This window comes from Lepus europaeus, chromosome X, assembly GCF_033115175.1.
Source record: "Lepus europaeus isolate LE1 chromosome X, mLepTim1.pri, whole genome shotgun sequence".
Taxonomy (NCBI): Eukaryota; Metazoa; Chordata; class Mammalia; order Lagomorpha; family Leporidae; genus Lepus; species Lepus europaeus.
The window spans coordinates 35,811,877-35,830,573 of record NC_084850.1 but is presented as its reverse complement, the minus strand read 5'-3'; the positions used below and the strand labels follow the sequence as shown (position 1 = coordinate 35,830,573).

Below are 18,697 nucleotides of genomic sequence, written 5' to 3'. Positions count from 1 at the left end.
GCAAAAAGCACATTGCAAAAATTACCATGCTGACCAAGTGCCTAGGTCATGCTGAGTGAAATAAGCCAGTCCCAAAGGGACAAATATCATATGTTCTCCCCGATAGGTGACAACTAACCAATCACAAAAAAGGAAACCTGTTGAAGTGAAATGGACACTATGAGAAACAGTGACTTGATCAGCCTTTGTCATCACTGTTGATGATCAACTTAATGCCTTACCCCTTTTAGTATTTTTTTGTTCTAGTTAATACTATTGGTTGAACTTTTTAACACACAATTATTCTTAGGTGTTTAAATTTAACTAAAAGTGATCCCTGTTAAATATAAGAGTGGGAATAAGAGAGGGAGGAGATGTACAGTTTGGGACATGCTCAATCAGACTTGCCCCAAATGGTAGTTAGAAATGTGCCTGGGAATTCCAATTCAATCCCATCAAGGTGGCATGTACCAATGCCATCTCACTAGTCAAAGTGATCAGTTTCAGTTCATAACTGATCATAATGATAGGATTAAGTGTCAAAGGGATCACATAAACAAGACTAGTGTCTGTTAATACTAACTGATGGAATGAAAAAGTAGAGAATGATCCAACATGGGAAGCAAGATATGCAGCAGACTCATAGAATGGCAGATGTCCTAAACAGCACCTTGGCCTCAGAATCAGCCCTTAAGGCATTTGGATCTGGCTGAAAAGCCCATGAGAGTATTTCAGGCATGGAAAGCCAAGACACTCTGGCCAAAAAGAAAAAAAAAATGACCTAAATGAAAGATCTCCATGAGTGAGATCCCAGTGGAAAGAACAGGTCATCAAAGAAGGAGGTACCTTTCTCTGAAGGGAGGAGAGAACTTCCACTTTGACTAGGACCTTCTCTAAATATGATCAGAGTTGGTGAACTCAAAAGGCTTCCATAGCCTTGGCAACTCATGATAAGAGCCTAGGGTGATTACTGATGCCATAAACAAGAGTGTCAATTTGTTAAGTCAACAACAGGAGTCACTGTGCACTTACTCCTCATGTAGGATCTCTGTCCTTAATGTGCTGTACATTGTGATTTAATGCTATAACTAATACTCAAACAGTATTTTTCACTTTGTTTCCTATGTGGGTGCAAACTGTTGAAATCTTTACTTAATATATGCTAAACTGATCTTCTGTATATAAAGAGAATTGAAAATGAATCTTGATGTGAATGGAAGGGGAGAGGGAGTGGGAGAGGGGAGGGTTGTGGGTGGGAGGGAAGTTATGGGGGGAAGCCATTGTAATCCATAAGCTGTACTTTGGAAATTTATATTCATTAAATAAAAGTTTTTAAAAAAGTTTAAAAAAAAGAAATGTATTGGTCACAAATAACCAACTGTATGAAACTACTAAAATATAAACACCTTAGGAGCTAGGACTAAGTGTATCTATGCAAGGTGCCTATCTAGCTCTGCGCATAGCAAACAACTGATTCAACAAATAGTAAGTATTTGTTATGTACTCTGCATCTTGTTAGGTACTGGGATAGAAAAACTAATAGGAAGTGTTAAATCACCACTTAGGAGTGTGAGATAAGCTCTATTTTACTCTAGATCTTTGAATTGTCCTTTTAAAAATATACTATATTACATTTCGCTAAATAAACACTTTGGAAATCTATGGAGTTTGGTCTAGTGTAATTATTACTAAAATAACCTCCTGACTCACAGGCACCTATTTGTATTACATACATTCTAGATAGTTTTCAAAGTCCTTCAAATAAAACTATCTTTTTAAAGATCCTCCAAATCCCAATTCTTCTCCTCCAATAAGACTGAAAATTATCAAGAACTAAGAATCTGGGGCTGGCGCTGTGGCACAGCAAGTTAACGCCCTGGCTTGAAGCACCGGCATCCCATATGGGCGCTGGTTTGAGACCTGGCTGCTCCACTTCCAATCCAGCTCGCTGCTATGGCCTGGGAAAGCAGTAGAAGATGGCTCAAGTATTTGGGCCCCTGAACCCATGTGGGAGACCTGGAGGAGGCTCCTGGCTCCTGGCTCCTGGTTTAGGATCAGTGCAGCTGGGGAGTGAACCAGAAGATGGAGGACCTCCCCACTCTACCACTCCTCTCTCTGTGTAACTCTTTCAAATAAATAAATAAATCTTTAAAAAAAAAAGAACTAAGAATCTGTAATTGTATATTTTTAAAATAGCAGTGATAGTACTGATTAACAATTCAGTAAAAAGAGCAGAAATAAATAACATGTACCAGACTAAGCTTGATACATCAACAGGGTGACAACAGGCAAACTTACAGAGAACCCAATAGCTAGTCTTCAACAGTACTAAGATTTTTAACTGCTGTCCTATATCCACCAACTGCTTAAACAACCAGATTTTTAGTCTTCCATTGCTGGTTCACTCTCCAAATGGCTGTAACGACTGGGGCTGGGCCGGTCTGAAGCCAGGAGCCAGGAGCTTCTTCTGGGTCTCCCACATGGGTGTAGAGGGTCCAAGGACCTGGGCCATCCTCTACTGCTTTCCTAAGCCATAGCAGAGAGGTGGATCAGAAGTGGAACAGCTGGGACTCGAACCGGTGCCCATATGGGATGTCAGCACCGCAGAGGGGGTGGGCTTTGCCCACTACACCACAGCACTGACCCCTACACTTTCTAACTGACATGTCTAAAGCTGTGGTAGAAGCCTTCTCAAGGTCAGAAAAAGAAAAACGGAGTCATCTGTCCTGGGAATGAAATGTAGTTGTTATCTGCTTGACTATGAATGCTTCAACTGTACTTACTATCTGCTTATAAAAATAAATAAATAAATAAATCTCGGGACTGGTGCTGTGGTGCAGTGGGTAAAGCCAGGAAGAAGCTCCTGGCTCCTGGCTTCAGATCGGCACAGCTCTGGCCGTTGCGGCCATCTGGAGAGTGAACCAGCGGATGGAAGACCTCTCTCTCTGCCACTACTTCTCTGTAACTCAAATAAATAAAATAAATCTTAAAAAAACCCATATTTTTACAATGGGCAGATGCACTAGTGGCTTCATCTTGTGGTCATTTATAAATGAATTATTAATAGAAAAGATTATTTAAGGTTTATTTCACAAAAAGCCTATCAGAATTCCCATTATTGATAAACTCACCAACACCAAAATTCCAAACGTAAGACACCGTATGTAAAAACAGGACACATTTTGAAAAAGAACTGCAGAGGAACACTGTTCCTAGAGAGTTCTATTTTTTTTTTCCAATTCCACTAATGGTGTCTACTGAAGCATATTTGCAATGTAATCTGTTCATCAGCAAGCTGTTCTGGTCTAGTGTGAACTTAGAATTTGAAAATATGGGGGAGTGGGCATTTGCTGCAACAGTTAGGACCCTGCTTAGGACACCTGTCTCCTATCAGAGCACCCAGCTCCACTCTCAATTTTAGCTTTTTGCTAATGCACACCCTGTGAGGGACAGTGTTGATGGCTCAAACAGTTGCATCCCTGTCATCCACATGGGAAATCCATGTTGAGTTCCAGACTCCTAGCTTTGGCCTGGTCCAGCCCTGGCTGTTGCAGGCATGTGCGGGGTAAATTAATGGAAGATACACCTACCTACCCTCCCCCTCATAATAAATTAAAAATCTAAGAATTTAAAAGCATGCGGTATTTGGGTTCTAAAATAATACATAATTTTAAAATATAAAGATTTCTTTCTTCAAAATTTTATTTATTTACTTGAGAAATAGAGTTACAGAGGGAGAGACAGACAGAAAGGTCTTCCATCTGCTGGTTCACTCCCCAAACGGCCAGAGATGGGCCAATCTGAAGCCAGGAGCCAGGAGCTTCCTCTGGGTCTCCCATGTGGGTACAGGGGCTCAAGCACTTAGGCCATCCTCTACTGTTTTTCCCAGGCCATAGCAGAGAGCTGGATCAGAAGAGGAGCAGCCGGGATTAGAACTGGTGCCCATATGGGTTACCAGCTCCACATGTGGAGGCTTAACCTACTATGCCACAGCTCCAAGATTTCTCTTTTTAAAAATATTTTTTATTTGAAAGTCAGAGTGACAGAGAGGAGAGACAGTGAGAATTCTCCATCTGCTGGTTTACTTCCCAAATAGCAGCAACAGCCCGGTCTGGGCCAGGCCAAAGCCAGGAGCCAAGAACTCCATCCAGGTCTCCCACACAGGTGGCAGTGGCCCAAGTACTTGAGCCATTATCTGCTGCCTTCCCAGGTGAACTAGCAGGAAGCCTGATCAAAAGCAGAGCAGCTGGAAATGAAACCAGTACCCCAATATGGGATGCTGGTGTTGCAGGCAGTGGCTTAAATTGGCTGTGTCACAATGCTGGCCCCAGGATTTCTTTTTTTAAAGCCCATATATATTTATTAGCATTGATAACACCAGTTTTTAAAAGGGGCTATAAGTACTTTTTTTTTTTCAAAATTTATTTACAATGAAACAACCCTGAGATATAGTTCTATTAGTGTACCCATTTTGCAAATGAGGAAACTAAGTTTAGAGAATTAACTTTCCCCAAGTTATCTGAGTGGCAAATCTCCATTCTAAGCAGGACGATCAACTCAAAAGTCAGTGCATTTAACCACAGTCCTATCATAGTGGTCAATCATAAATAAACAAAAATCCCAAACCATTATCAACCACTGTCTCACTCATAAGACTTCAAAGTTGCAACCCCATACTTGGGACTACCATACCTAAGCTTTACTTTTTTAAGATATATTTATTTATTTGAAAGGCAGAGTTAAGAGAAAGAGAAGGAGAGACAGAGAGAGATAATGGCTATAACGGCCAGGGCTGGGCCAGGCACCTCCTCTGTGTCTTCCATGTGGGTGGCAGAAGCCCAAAAGCTCGGGCCATCTTCCGCTCTTTTCCCAGGCCACCAGCAGGCAGCTGGAACAGAAGTGGAGCAGTTGGGACAGGAGGTGCTCATACGAGATGCCAGTGTCCCAGGTGGCGGCTTAACCTGCTACACCACAAAGATGGCTCCCCCATACTTAAGATATAAAGGAAGATGATTATTCATACTGAAGAATGTTCTGGATAGAGATATGCCAACAAGTTTTACATCTGGGAAAGAGGGTTGGGTAGGTGTTTGGAGAACTTTGTTTTATATACGTACCTATTACTATATTATTTCAATTTCAGGAGAGTACTTTTTAATTGTGTTTCAGTAAGTTGAAATCAAACAACTGAAGTTTAGATAGTATAAAATAACTTTACCTCCTTTTGGAACTTCAACATCTCAAAATTATATTTCTGAGACTAATCCAATCCAATCCATCCAAAGGAGCATTTATAAAATTAAGATCAAAAACCATAAAAGAGCTAGAAACAAGTGTTTTTGAATTTATTATAGCAAAAGGAGTAAAGTCCTATGAAAAATGCAGACAGTCAAGTTTTTTAACACTCATGATTTTAAGCTAAAGAAATGCAACTGAACCACAGCAGTAAAACTTCTGACATAAAAGAAAGCAAAATCACAAAAATGTAAGCTATAATCTCTTGAAACCCAAAAAATTTCATCAGTATATCATGGAAAGTATTTTCAATCAAAACTTCTTGAAAAACACTCAAGGAAAAATAAATAAAGTTAATACCTACGATCAAGATGTTATAAACATGAAATATGAGTATATAAAGTTACACATCATTGAAATTATATACTATATACCAGCAGATCCAAGTAAGTATCACATACATGAACATGTAAAAAATGTACTATTTTGATAATAGCTTTTTCCTAAAGTAAGGTAATTTAATTGCTTCAAACATTGTTCTACAATATAGTCAAAGTGATGTGGCATAGTAGTGAGGCAGTGGGGTAGAGAAGGTATACTGGAATAGGAACAGAGCATCACAGTTTGAATCTTTTTTTCTACCAATATATGACTCTGGACAGGATACTCAACTTCTCTGAGATTACTATTCTTACCAATAACATGGGCATAATATCTACTACCTTATCTATTTTAGAAAGAGATTCTGTAATGCTTAAATGAAATAATATAAGATGAACATGTCACACACACACTACACAAAGACACAGGATGATATGATCTCTGAAGAACTTTCCAACTAACTCTGATTCTATAAATTATACTTTTACTATTATGTGACACCAAAACACACATATGTAATACACCACAAGAGCCAAATGAGGTGGGCTTATCCCTAAGTAATACCTTAGTACTACTACTACTACCAGCTGACATTTACTTAGCATCACAATACCTACAACATTACATCATTACTGTGGTTGAGCATTATTCTGGGTGTTTTGTATATATCGACTCACTTAATTTTAACATCAACAGAACCTCAATTTGACATATTACAAGTGAAAAAGCCATATTGTAGCTTATGAGAAAGTCTGACTAGTGATAACAACATCTTATACAACAGTGCTTCAAAAAGTTCATAGAAAATAGATTAAAGGGAACAAGTATTGTGGTGCAGCTCAGCCTCCAATGTGGGATGCATGCATCCCATTGAGGAGTGCCTGGTTTGAGTCCTGGCTACTTGGCTTCCCATCCAGCTTCTTGATGATGCCTCTGGGAGGAAATTAGATGATGGCTCAAGTACTTGAGTCTCTGCTACCCATGTGGCAGACCTGGATTGAGTTCCAGAATCCTGGCTTCAGTTTATGGCAAAATGTGTATTATAAGAAAACTATGTGTGGATTTCAATTTTTTTGCACCAAAATAAACTCTTATTTCCATTTTCCATGAACTTTTTGAAGTACCTTCATATTTATATATCATAGTGTTCTTCAAGGTGTTTTTTACAAATGTCTTACTTGGTTATTATAAGCAACTCTGAGATGTAGAAAAGGCAGGTAGGTATTCTTTCTCCTGTGAGGAGTTTATTACCTTGCCCAAGATCACAAGGGCAACAGCAGAGAAAACCAGATCCCAAAACTTTTTTGACTTCTCATCCAGGATTCAACTATCACCCTTTTACCCCTCCAACTAAAATGTGAATATTACAAATACTGATAAATTGTACCAATATAATTTTTACATGATACTCATTAACTTAAGCAATTGAACTGAGAAGTATTTTTTAATATCAAACTGCTGACACTATAAATGGAAAATTCTTGAATTGGTTGTATGTGTCAAAACACAGTAGGCAAAAAATCTCTGTGTAGCAAGAAGTCTAAATCAAGAGCTGCCCTTGGTATTACATTTAAACATTTCAAATTTAAAGACTTATTTGTAAGCAAAAAAATCTCCAAATCTGAGCCTCAGACTATATTGCTAGGCTACAACCTGCTGCTCCTATCTGGGCACAGGAGATAAGACAAACATGCAGAGCAAAAAAAAAAAAAAAAAAAAAAAAGTGGCAAAATGCTACAAATAAAGAGGTAGACTAAAGGATGTGAAGGACATCTGCATGTCTTGAGGCTTTTCCTAAAAACAACTAAGCAAGAATTATCATAACAGAAGAGTGACATGTCACCATAAATCACTTTGGGATCTACCCTACAAAATTCCATTATGGGTAAAAATCTCAATTATATCAACGTGTACCAAACTGAAACTTATTTAGGAGAGTCCAGGTCATACTGGTATAAGTTCAATTTATACCACTGATACTATAGGGTGGGCTTATAACCAATATGACTGTACTCAGTTTATGAGTATAAGGTCTGATTGTAAAAAGGAGTGCATCAAGAAATTGTAATTAGGAAAGAGGCAAAAGTGTATTTGAGGCACTATTTCAGAAAGTAAATCCAAATTATCTCACCTCAATTTATGTTAATGAAACCTAGTTATCACATTAATGCATACCTGGTAGAGTTCTTCTAAATTGTACTTAATTGAAGTACTATTCTGAATAGCTTCCACTGCTTCTTTCAGTTTCTGCCAAGTTTCATCTGTGTAGTTTTCTGGTAATTTAGGCTTATCTAGATGATATATAAAAGGCTGGCATTAAAACAACATATAGGATATAGCAACTGAAGGTCCATAAAATACAATTACATTACTGTTTTTAAAGTAAACTGTGATCTTTATAACTATTACACTTAAATGTTAAAGCAACCACTGCATTAAAGCTCAGTATAAAGAAACAGTATTCTGATATTTCAAATTTTATTAGTCACTTTAACTCACCTATTAAAACTGAAGGTGAGGGTTTTTTCTCCTACTGAACGTATTGCTTCAAAAAATAAAAATTCAAGAATGACAGATAAAAACTAACAATCCTGACCTTATTTCATCATGTGTAAAACCTAAGTCAACATGAATTTTGTACCTGAGATTTAAAATATTGTATGTCTACTATGTGCAAGGAATTTTATAAACCTCTTTACCGTCCTAACAATGCCCTAGGCTAAGTATCAAAACTGAGGAATCCGAGGATGGAAAGCATTTGCTAAGTTTGCCCAAGGTCACTGTAACTAGTCAACAGCAAGTCTGGCATTCTAATCCTGGTCTTTTTGATCCCCAAATTTATGCAGAAACTACAGAAACGGAGAAAAACATTTTAACTCAGGTTTTAAACTACATTTATGAGTAGAATGAAATTTTAAAAGAAATTCAAACATCCAAATGACTCCACAAACTATGCAGCATTTTCTGAATAGAAACAAACATTGAAATGCTAGGCTTTTACACTTCTCTGGCCATCAGTGAGTGGAAAAAACTTTTATTTAAAGCATCAAAATGCCTTAATAATGTGTTTTAATTTTTTTGGAGGAAGAAAAAACCAAAATTTCTTAAATCAATTTTCAGAAGCAATTAGGATCACAGCTCACTTCTTATAAAAATCTTGGCTATTAAGTCAAATATTTAAGCTAAATAATGAACACATTAGTCAATTGCAATTCATATTCACTTCAGAAAGCAGAAAGCTCTACTCTTAAGTCAGAAAGAACACTCTTGAAGAGTCTGCAAATGGGAGAAGTGATATAAAAAGGGTTAAAAATAAACAACACCATATCTCTCTGCTTGAAATAAAAAGTATATTCTTTATTTTTAAAGTTGAAAATACAGATATTGAACACCTAATTTTTCCGATACTAGTATTAAGTTCCAAGGCACTTATGCAGTAAATATTACTTAAGTTCATTCATTTACTTCTCCATTTAAAAATCATTTTTGCACTTATTACCTGCCAGTTAAAGGTGAATATGTGAGCCAGAAAAATAGAACACATTCAACAGATACAAATTAATTCAGCTGAATACATTTTTTAAAACTTGATTTTATATTAGCATCAATGCGTTCATAATACTTTCAATCACCTATCAAATACAATATTAACAAATTTTCCTAAAAGCTTCAGGGCAATACTTTAAAACTCGTTTTAGTGATAAAAAAAATAGATGTAGTAATTGTACCTATCTTTAGACTAATGGTACACAGAGTTACAACTTCTGTGTATACCCAGTATTTTCCAATTCTAACCCCTATCTTTGGTAAGAAATGTAGAGACCATAAATATTTTCTCTGAATACTGCTTCTGCAATGAGTTTCATAAAAACAGTATTCAATAATCTAAGTCCTCTTTGAGCATGGAAAGATCACCATTGCTACCTGCATTTCTGGGGACTGGATAAGGTGGCCTACTGAAGCACAAAAATAAAAATCCCAGCAGTGCCAAGGCTCACTATGCACCTGAAATAAACAAACCTCTTTAGAACATAAATTTCTCACCCGTAAAATCCGGATCAATCATACTGTAGATACCAAATGTTATAAGGGACAACAAATTAAATATAATAGGTTGAGGAAAACCTCAAAATACTGCACAGAAACACGGAGTGTATGGCTCAGCACAAGGTTCCTAACCACCCCCTGGCAAATGAACCCTCCACCAAAAAAAGGACCTCCCCTCCACCTCATTAATTACGCATAAAACATTAGGCTACCTCTATGCTCTTTAATATATTAACATAAATAGAGCACGTGACCGCTGAAGTGTCAAATCTTTAGTAGGTGATTATGAATTTTGGCTTTGGTTACCTTTAAAGTTCTTGATCACTAACTTCTTAGCAGAGCCAGGCTTGCTGTTAGCAAAGCTAGAGACGGTGGTAGATTTGGCTAGGCCGTTTGCATGATGCACCGAAGCCACAGAAGAGATTAATATACTCTTATTTTTAAGTTGCTGCTGCTGAGATGTTGCAGCAGTTGGTGAAGATGAGGAGGAGGAGGAGGAGGATTCCTCAGCCATCTTCGCATCAAACCCTACAAACTCCAGGGTGTCTTCAAAACGCAGCTTCTTCTGTATCGGTACGTGGCTGGTAGCAGCCACCGAAACCCCCAGGCAGAAGGACGAGGTTGACGGGGATGCCGAATCCCTGGGTTGTAAAGGAGGAGTGGAAGAGGAGGAAGAGGTGGAATCAAAGTCTTCTCTCTCGTTACTACTGTTACTGCCGCTACTGCTGCTGCTGTTTAACTTTCTCTTCTTGGCAGAGGTGGGCGGAGTGGTGCTGGTATTACCATCAGTGGCAGATCTGACCTCCTGAGCAGCAGCAGCAGCTGAGGGATTGGGGGAAGAAAAACCTGTTGGAAACATGAAAATAGCGGGGTCAACAGGCAGAGGAGCATCAAAAACCTACAGTTTATATGCCTGCGTGCGTGTAGGAGAAGGTGGCAATGCTAGAGGGGGAAGGGAAGAGAGGAGAAACACAGAGGACGAGAAGGAAAGTGAAGGGGGGGACTACACCGGGGGAATGGGAGGGTTTGGGAAGGCGGATAGGCTGACACCAGGAGTGAGCAGAACGAGGGGGGAGAGAGAATGAAGCGGCAGACAGGTAAACGGCCGTGCCGTCCCCCTCCCCTGCTTTTCGAGCTCTCTCCCCCCGTTTCTGCAGGAGCGAATCTGAGTCTGAGGCCGTAGCTCCTCCTCCTTTTCTCCCTCTCTCTGGGAGGGGAGACGCTGTGGTGGGGGGGAGGGGGAGAAGAGACCCAGGGCTTGTTATTGTCAATAGCACAAGAGGCTAAAGATGGCGCCACTTCCGGTCACGCGGCGCCGAAGGAGGGGCGGCGTCTGTCCCCGGAGTGGGGGTTGGAGAAGAGCACCACAGCCGCCCGGGGGGGCAGGGGAGCTGGCGCACAGCGGGATGGCGGGACAGGGGCGGCTGAAGCGCCTCAGACGCTCGCACTACTCTGCTCCGGCTCTCGCTCCCTCTTCCCTTCCCCGGCAGTACCTCCCTCCTCCGGCCCATCGGTAACTCCCATCCGTCCGTAACGGTCCCGCAGGAAGCTTTGCGCCGCGGCGCTCTTACCGGAAGTGACTGGGCAGACACTTTTCATAGCGCCCAGCTCCCGAAGCCCCCGAGTCCGCAGGACTTGAGTGGGGGGTGGGGGAGGGATAAAAGGGGGGGGGGAGAAGAGAAGTGGAAAGGGAGGAGGGGGCGGGCCTTCGAAACACCTTCGGGGCTTCTGATTGGCGCTTTATGAACGCGAGGCAGGCGGCCACGGTGGGGGGTGACGGGAGAAGGAGCGGGAAGGATCCTGAAGGGGAGGGAAGGTGGTGACGGTGAGGGGCGGGGTAAGCTAGCTGGGAAAAAGGGGGAGGCGGAAGAGGAAGGGAAGGAGTAAAAAGTAAGGGAAGGAGAGAATGTAAACTTTGAAAGAGATAAAGGAATTAGGAGGGGTTGCCAGGCGAGGAGACTAACCCGAAATGGAAGAAAATATAATCTTGTCATTATGCCTACTGATGTTACAATATTAAGATAGAAAAAAAGGAGCTTACATAGAAAAAGAATTTGATTCAGTGTAGCTATAAATTATTTCTTTTATGTCAAGGAAACCACAGAGCCAAAATTTGAGTTTTGATACTTTTCTCAATGACGTATGTGTAAGTTCTTATTACCAGGAGCATTTTCTAAGATGGCTGGCCAGAGCCAAGGGTGTATTCTAAGGCAAAGAAATAGGAAGGTAGCTAAGACCTGACCCAGTGCAATTCTTGGAACCATATGCTATCCCGACTTCATCAGCCATGAATTCAGTAATTTATAGACCGAAGAAAAAGCTAAGACCTACTTCCTTCTTTTATGAAGTCTCAGCTTCTACAGTGTTTCAAAGGAGACATTTTAGGAGAACAATATTGGCAAAAGTCATGTTTTTCTACTAATGTATTCCAGGAGCAAAAACTTTACATTTGATCACCGATCAAACAAAACTTGATGTTTGGTTAAATTAACAATAACAAACCCTGTAAGTTCCCTAAGGTAGTTTTTAACCATAGAACACTCTCAGGGGGAGAAAAAATAATTTTTTCAACCTGTTGATCTAACTACAGAAACCTTTAATGAACATGTATCCAAAGACTTTATGTGCCAGACACTATGCCAAGTCCCTGCCATTGAGAAGCCAGTGGGGGAAGACAGAAGGGTACTTCACAAAGCTCATAAAAAAAATGGGATTAAAACACAAATTTATTTGGGCAAACAGAAAAACTTCAAAATTCATGAGTGGTTTCCGCATAGTATGCATTTTCCATAAAATTTTTAAGTACTCTTCTAGTTTCAAAATTAATGTACATAAAAGTACTTTTAACAAATGTACAAAGTGCTGTGGCAAGAGGCAAAACAAGAAATTTGAAGGAAATCTGGAAAAATCAGGGAGTTTGAGAGACACATTTGTGCTGAGTCTCAAAGTGGGAGCTGCCAATAAGACAAGGAAGAGAGTGAAAGGCATTCTGGGCAATGGAAACATGCACAAAGCAGGGAGTTGGGAAAGGGCCTGGCATGTTTATGGAAACATGACAACTGCAGTGAGACTGGAAAACAGGATGTCTGGTTGGGACTAATTAAGATGAGGCTCAAAAGTGCCTAGCAAACCAAGCCAAGAATTTTGGAATCTATCCTATAGGTTAAGATAGATAGCATGAGACAAGCAAACTGGGCTTTTATAAGCAAGGGAGTGGCAAGATTATAGGAGTAGTAAAAGCAGATTGTGTGGTATGGCCTGATTGGTGAATCAGTACCTTGCAAATAAATCAACTTTTCTAACTTTCTTTAAACAACCCCCCCCCCCCCCGCCCCTTTTTGGTCTTGAAAAGTCCTTGTAGATTCTCCTGGAAAGGGAGTTCCTTGAGCATTATCAGCCATTATCTTTCTACTGTTCCAAGATAACTTGCTGAAAACAGGCTCTAAAGGAATTTTGGCCCCAGGGCCTTGGAAGGGAGGAAAAAAAGCCTGAAAGGGAACAGATGGAAGCACTTTCAAATACACCATACTGTTTTGCTGCCCAAAATGAGAAGGTAAGCTTTAAAGGCCAGGGAAGGTGTCCTAAAACATTAAGTCTTTGCTGTGTCTCACATTTCAAACAATGCTGAATAACCTTGTAAATGAAAAATAGAAACTTACTGAATTGACTGTTTCACTGAATGAGGATAAAATAATGCTGTGTCTAAGGGACAAGGTTATTCTAATTTATGTAAATTCCTTAGGTCTAGAGAAATGCTAGGTATTTTAAAATTATGAGTATCACTGCTGAAAGGGAATGGACATAAAGATAAGAGAAAGCTGCTTTTGTCATACAAAGATAAACTTTTATACTAACTTGAGGGATATTTGAGGTCTATTTATATTCAACTACATTCTAGTAATAATGGCTCCCAATCTCACATGGTTATCTAAGCCTTCAGTCTTCTGAGTTACATCTTAGTTTTACGAGCACAAATCCTTGGCTCTTGAGCTCTGGCTCACTTGAATGGCCCAGTGGTCTAACCTACTATTTAAGTTCTCCATAAAACAGCATTGGATTTTGTGGAAAAAGTAATTTTTCTTTTTTTCCTAAATGATTAATAATAATCTCCCTTTGTCACTTTACAAACTCATTTTATTTTGAGCCAGGTCAATCCTGAGGTAATTTTAATAATACTTTTACATTTTATGACACAGACCATCTTAGATTATTTCTATGCAATTTGTGAGAACTGAAATTTTGCTTTTTCTTGGGCCCTCGGGCCAATTTCTAAAGGACAAAAAAAAAAACCTCCCATGTTACTTTGTGAATATCTTGTACATCAAGAATCAACTATTTGTAGCTAGTTATAACATAAGCTTATATTCTGTACACCCAAACATTGCCAAACAATGTTAAACACATTCTCAATATTAAAATACATTTTTCAAGGTTGAACTCACTATAATCAAGATGTATAATGTGGGACACCATACAGTTATAGCCATTATCAGACTAAATCAGATTGGGCACTTAACACATATTCCATATATAGAATCTTCCATCTTGTGAGTTCAACTCATACCTTAGAAACATTAATTAAACTTTATAATACCACCAGATGAGGTGTAGTTATTATTGGCTTCTTTTAACTTCTTTTTATGAAGGTAAATATATGCATAAAAGAAAAAAATAATGAAAACAGAGGACTAGTTTATCTAAATACTCAGTCCTGTATTCCTATAGGAATATTCCTAAAAAGGCAGTGTATATAACCTGTTTCCCACTTCTGATCACAGAGTTCTCTCAGGGTGCTTGCTTTTAGGTCCCCTCCAGACATCTCATAGCAGGGGAGTCATTGGATCTTGGAAGCCTTATCCAATGAGTGGGATTTTCCTTCAAAAGAGGTGAGACTGCTTGCTAAGGAGAATACTAAAAATGTTGGTAAAGCAAGCAATATTTAAGAATGTGTTGAGAAAAGAAAACTAATGGATAAAAGGTATCCATTTTCTCTATATAGTTTTATGAAAATTATCACTGAAACATGGAAAAACAGAGAAGCCAAACCACGCAATGTTGAGAAAGGGAAGATTATGACATAGTAAGAGCTTTGTTTTGCTGCTCTGGGATAACTGAGGAGGCTGAAGCTCAAGCAAAGATTATCCAAGTACACAATGAATTAATCCTTTTCCTATCCTAGGGTTACTTTGTAAAATCAACGAATTTAATTATAAGAAATGCTGAACTTAAGGTACTGAGTCAAATGTAGATAATATAGATCTCAGATTTTTAATAAGACCTTTTATCTTGTGTGTAAAATTACCTCATCAACCAAAGACTTGCTGACTTGGTACATCATCCATTTGAATACTTAGCCCATTAGCTCACAGATTTTATCTGCTATACCTGTGAAAACATCTGGAAAAGGGCTGGTGCCACGGCTCAATAGGCTAATCCTTCGCCTGCGGCGCCGGCACACCGGGTTCTAGTCCTGGTCGGGGTGTCAGATTCTGTCCCGGTTGCCCCTCTTCCAGGCCAGCTCTCTGTTGTGGCCAGGGAGTGCAGAGGAGAATGGCCCAAGTGCTTGGGCCCTGCACCCCATGGGAGACCAGGATAAGCACCTGGCTCCTGCCTTCGGATCAGCACGGTGCACGGGCCGCAGCGGCCATTGGAGGGTGAACCAACGGTAAAGGAAGACCTTTCTCTCTCTCTCTCTCTCTCACTCTCTCACTGTCCACTCTGCCTGTCAAAAAAATAAATAAATAAAAGGAAACATCTGGAAAAAAGCTTTAAGGGCTAAAACTTAGGGACAGTCCACCTTTTTGGGAGGAGGGGATCATACTGGGCCTTGATTACATCTTTTGGTGCTATCAGGTGCTTATTATGGAGTCCCTGGGCCTATTTTTAATGTTCTATTCACTGTATTAATGATCCTCACAATTTCTCTGTCCAACCCTGCATTAATGTTTGGTTTTCTAATGGCATTTAGCTTTTCTTTTTCTCACAAACAAGGCCATTTTAGGTTTAAGTCAGCGGTTCCCAAGTCGGACTGCACAATACAGTTGCCTAGGGAGTTTTTTAAAAGCATCTTTGTCCAGATCCAAACCTACTCCAATTCAATCAGAATCTCTACAAGGAGGGCCTCAATTATCCATATATTTTAAGAAGCTGTCCTTCTAATGTTTCCAAAGTTGAGAGACTATAGTTGTAGGTAAAGTAAGTGTGCTGTGTGATTTGAACGGGACTGATAAGTTTTTACACTCCTTTTAATGCCTAAAATTTCACAATTATTTATTCACTCCTCTGAACAAAATTTGCTCTCTTTCTCTATGCTTTTTTCAAATGCAAATTAGCCATGGAGACTTAGTTCCTAACATTTTTTTAAAAAAGATATATTTATTTGAAAAGCAGAGGGAGAGGGAGAGGGAGAGGGAGAGACAGAGATCTTCTATCCACTGGTTTACTTCCAGAGTGGACGCAATGACCCAGGACTGGGCCAGACCGAAGACAGGAGCCAGGAGCTTCTTCCAGGTCTCCCATATGGGTATAGGGGCCCAAGGAATTGGGCCATCCTCTGCTGCTTTCCCAAGCATATTAGCAGGGAACTAGATTGGAAGTATAGTAGCTGGGACTTGAACAAGCACCCATGTGGGATGCTGGCGCTGTAGGCAGTGGCTTAACTCTGTAGGCTGCAACGCCGGCCCTAATTCCTAGCCTTTTAAGGTGAATGCCTCAGGGCCACCGCTGTGGTTTAGTGGGTAAAACTGCTGCCTGCAGTGCCAGGATACCATGTAGGCGCCAGTTTGAATCTGGCTGCTCCACTCCCAATCCAGCTCTCTGCTATGGCTTGGGAAAGCAGTAGAAGATGGCCCAAGTCCTTGGGCCCCTGCACCCGTGTGGGAGACCCAGAAGAAGCTCCTGGCTTCTGTCTTCAGATTGGCCCAGTTCTGGCTGTTGCGGCCATCTGGAGAGTGATGCAGTGGATGGAAGATCTCTCTCTCTTTCTCTCTCTGCCTTTCAAATAAAATAAATAAATCTTTAAAAAAATTAGCAAACCAATTAAAAAAAAAAGATGTATGCCTCCTTGGGAAAAAAGGCTAATGCAAAAGCCTTAAGTATCAGGAGGTAAATAGAACTAGGAGAAGACACTGCAATGGAATATGGGGAGAGGTAAGGTTACCAACAAGAGAAGATATGTGATAGTTCATTTTGCTGCCCTCACAGTACTGCCTAGGTCAATCTTGCTTTGTAATAACAGCATATGTAAGATCTAGTCAAATTTTGACAGCTTATCTCTGTGGCCAAAATCATGTGAAAAGAAAATTTAATCTTTTTATAATAAGCAAAGCAAACACAGATATTCAGAGTATAGGTTTAGAGCTATCCATAAATGCCCAACTTTTGAATTATCACTCATTGTATTGAAGTTTCTATTACCAAGTCATCTATTTTTCCTGATCTCATTACATGGCCTTTATTCCTACCAACAGCCTTATTTCTTTTTCCAGGTCATTTAGTCATTCAAAAAAAAACTGTATTGAGCAACTACTCTTGGCCAGGCTTGGTGCTAGGTGCCATGAGGGAATACAGAACTAATACAAAATTCCATTTGTACTTGATTTTAGAATTTTTCAAAGAACTTTCATATACAATCTTATTTTATACTCATAACCACACTGATAGGTTAGAGAACATCCTCATTTTACAAATGGGAAACATGTTCAGCAAAGGAGGTTAAGATTACTTGCCAAAGTTTCAAAGTATAAGGACTTAAACCTAGTTCTTCGTTGATTTCAAACATGGTACCTTCCATAGTTTACAATTTTTTAAGGAGACATGCCATAAAATAATCTTTTTTAAGATTTATTTATTTTATTTGAAAGTCAGAGTTACACAGAAAAGGAGAGGCAGAGAGGGAGAGAGAAAGAGAGAGAGATAGATGGAGAGAGAGAGAGGTCCTCCATCCACTGGTTCACCCCCCAAATGGCCACAACCATCGGAGCTCTGCTGATCTGAAGCCGGAAAGCAGGAGCTTCCTCCATGTCTCCCACATGGGTGTAGGGGCCCAAGGATTTGGGCCATCTTTTACTGCTTTCCCAGGCCATAACAGAGAGCTGGATCAGAAGTGGAGCAGCCGAGACTCAAACCGATGCCCAAATGGGATCCTAGCACTGCAAGCAGTGGCTTTACCCTCTATGACACAGCACCAGTCCTCATAAAATAGTCTTAAGTAATAGAAAACACATTCAGAGCCCCACTCACTAGGAGGAAAAAAATGAGGTGTAACAAAACACCTCCTTCATTGGGATGAGCCAAATCCCAGTGCCCAAATGGATTTTCAAGTCTGGATGCAGTTCAGACCGTTATCAAGCAGATAGGACAAAGTAGCAAGCAATGCTCATTTCCAGAGACAGTGGCAATCTGGTTCTAGACAATCAGTCTATTCTCTCGATGGACCCTCAGCCAGTGCTTGATGTTCACAAAAAGTAGAAAGCAGCTCCTTCTCCTGGTCAAATCCAGGCAAACACTAAACAAACCTTGCCTGAGAACCATTATGATCTGGTCAGTGGGTATAAAGAGACAACTTTTGCCCTTAGTACTCAATTGGCCTAGTGGGTGAGGCAGATGATTACAGCACAGAGTGATAAACGCTGCTCTGGGAACACGGGAGGGACACCTGACCCAGCCTAATAGAGTGAAGAATAGAGTAAGTGTGTGTGTGTGTGGGGGGGGTGGGGGTGGTGGTGGTGGTGGTGGTGGTGGTGGAAGGAGATTAAGAATAGCTTCCACAAAAACAAATTAAATTTAAATCCCTGAGGGTGAGTGACAGCCAGGCAAGAGGGAAAATGAGTAGGGGGCACAGGAAGGACAATAAGGAGCATATTTAAATCCTGAAGGTGAAATAAGTAAAGCATATTTAAGAAATTGCAAGGAGTCTAGTTATTAGGGCATAGCTTCAGTCCTAACCAGAAACTCTGAAGAGCTAAGAAGAGAAATCAAGGCAGCATTCTAGTCTCCTATCTGATACAACAGTTCCTAGGGTACTTGCTGTTTGAGCTATGGCTACTGATAACAC

The 18,697-nt window shown here is 40.1% G+C and overlaps 1 protein-coding gene across 3 annotated transcripts in view; it reads right to left on the bottom strand.

The window, feature by feature from the left end:
• Positions 1 to 18,697, bottom strand: part of CUL4B (cullin 4B) — a 73,264-nt gene that overhangs the window by 25,266 nt on the left and 29,301 nt on the right. The window contains exons 1-3 of one of the 3 annotated variants that reach the window (XM_062182889.1): positions 11,214 to 11,320; positions 9,949 to 10,488; positions 7,771 to 7,886 (exon numbers count right to left, since the gene is read on the bottom strand). In XM_062182889.1, coding sequence (XP_062038873.1) covers positions 7,771 to 7,886; positions 9,949 to 10,488; positions 11,214 to 11,241 — 684 coding nt within the window. In that variant the 5' untranslated portion in view covers positions 11,242 to 11,320. Of the gene's footprint in view, positions 1 to 7,770; positions 7,887 to 9,948; positions 10,489 to 11,135; positions 11,321 to 18,697 lie in introns of those variants that run through there. The other 2 variants (XM_062182888.1, XM_062182887.1) reach the window with 2 other exon arrangements.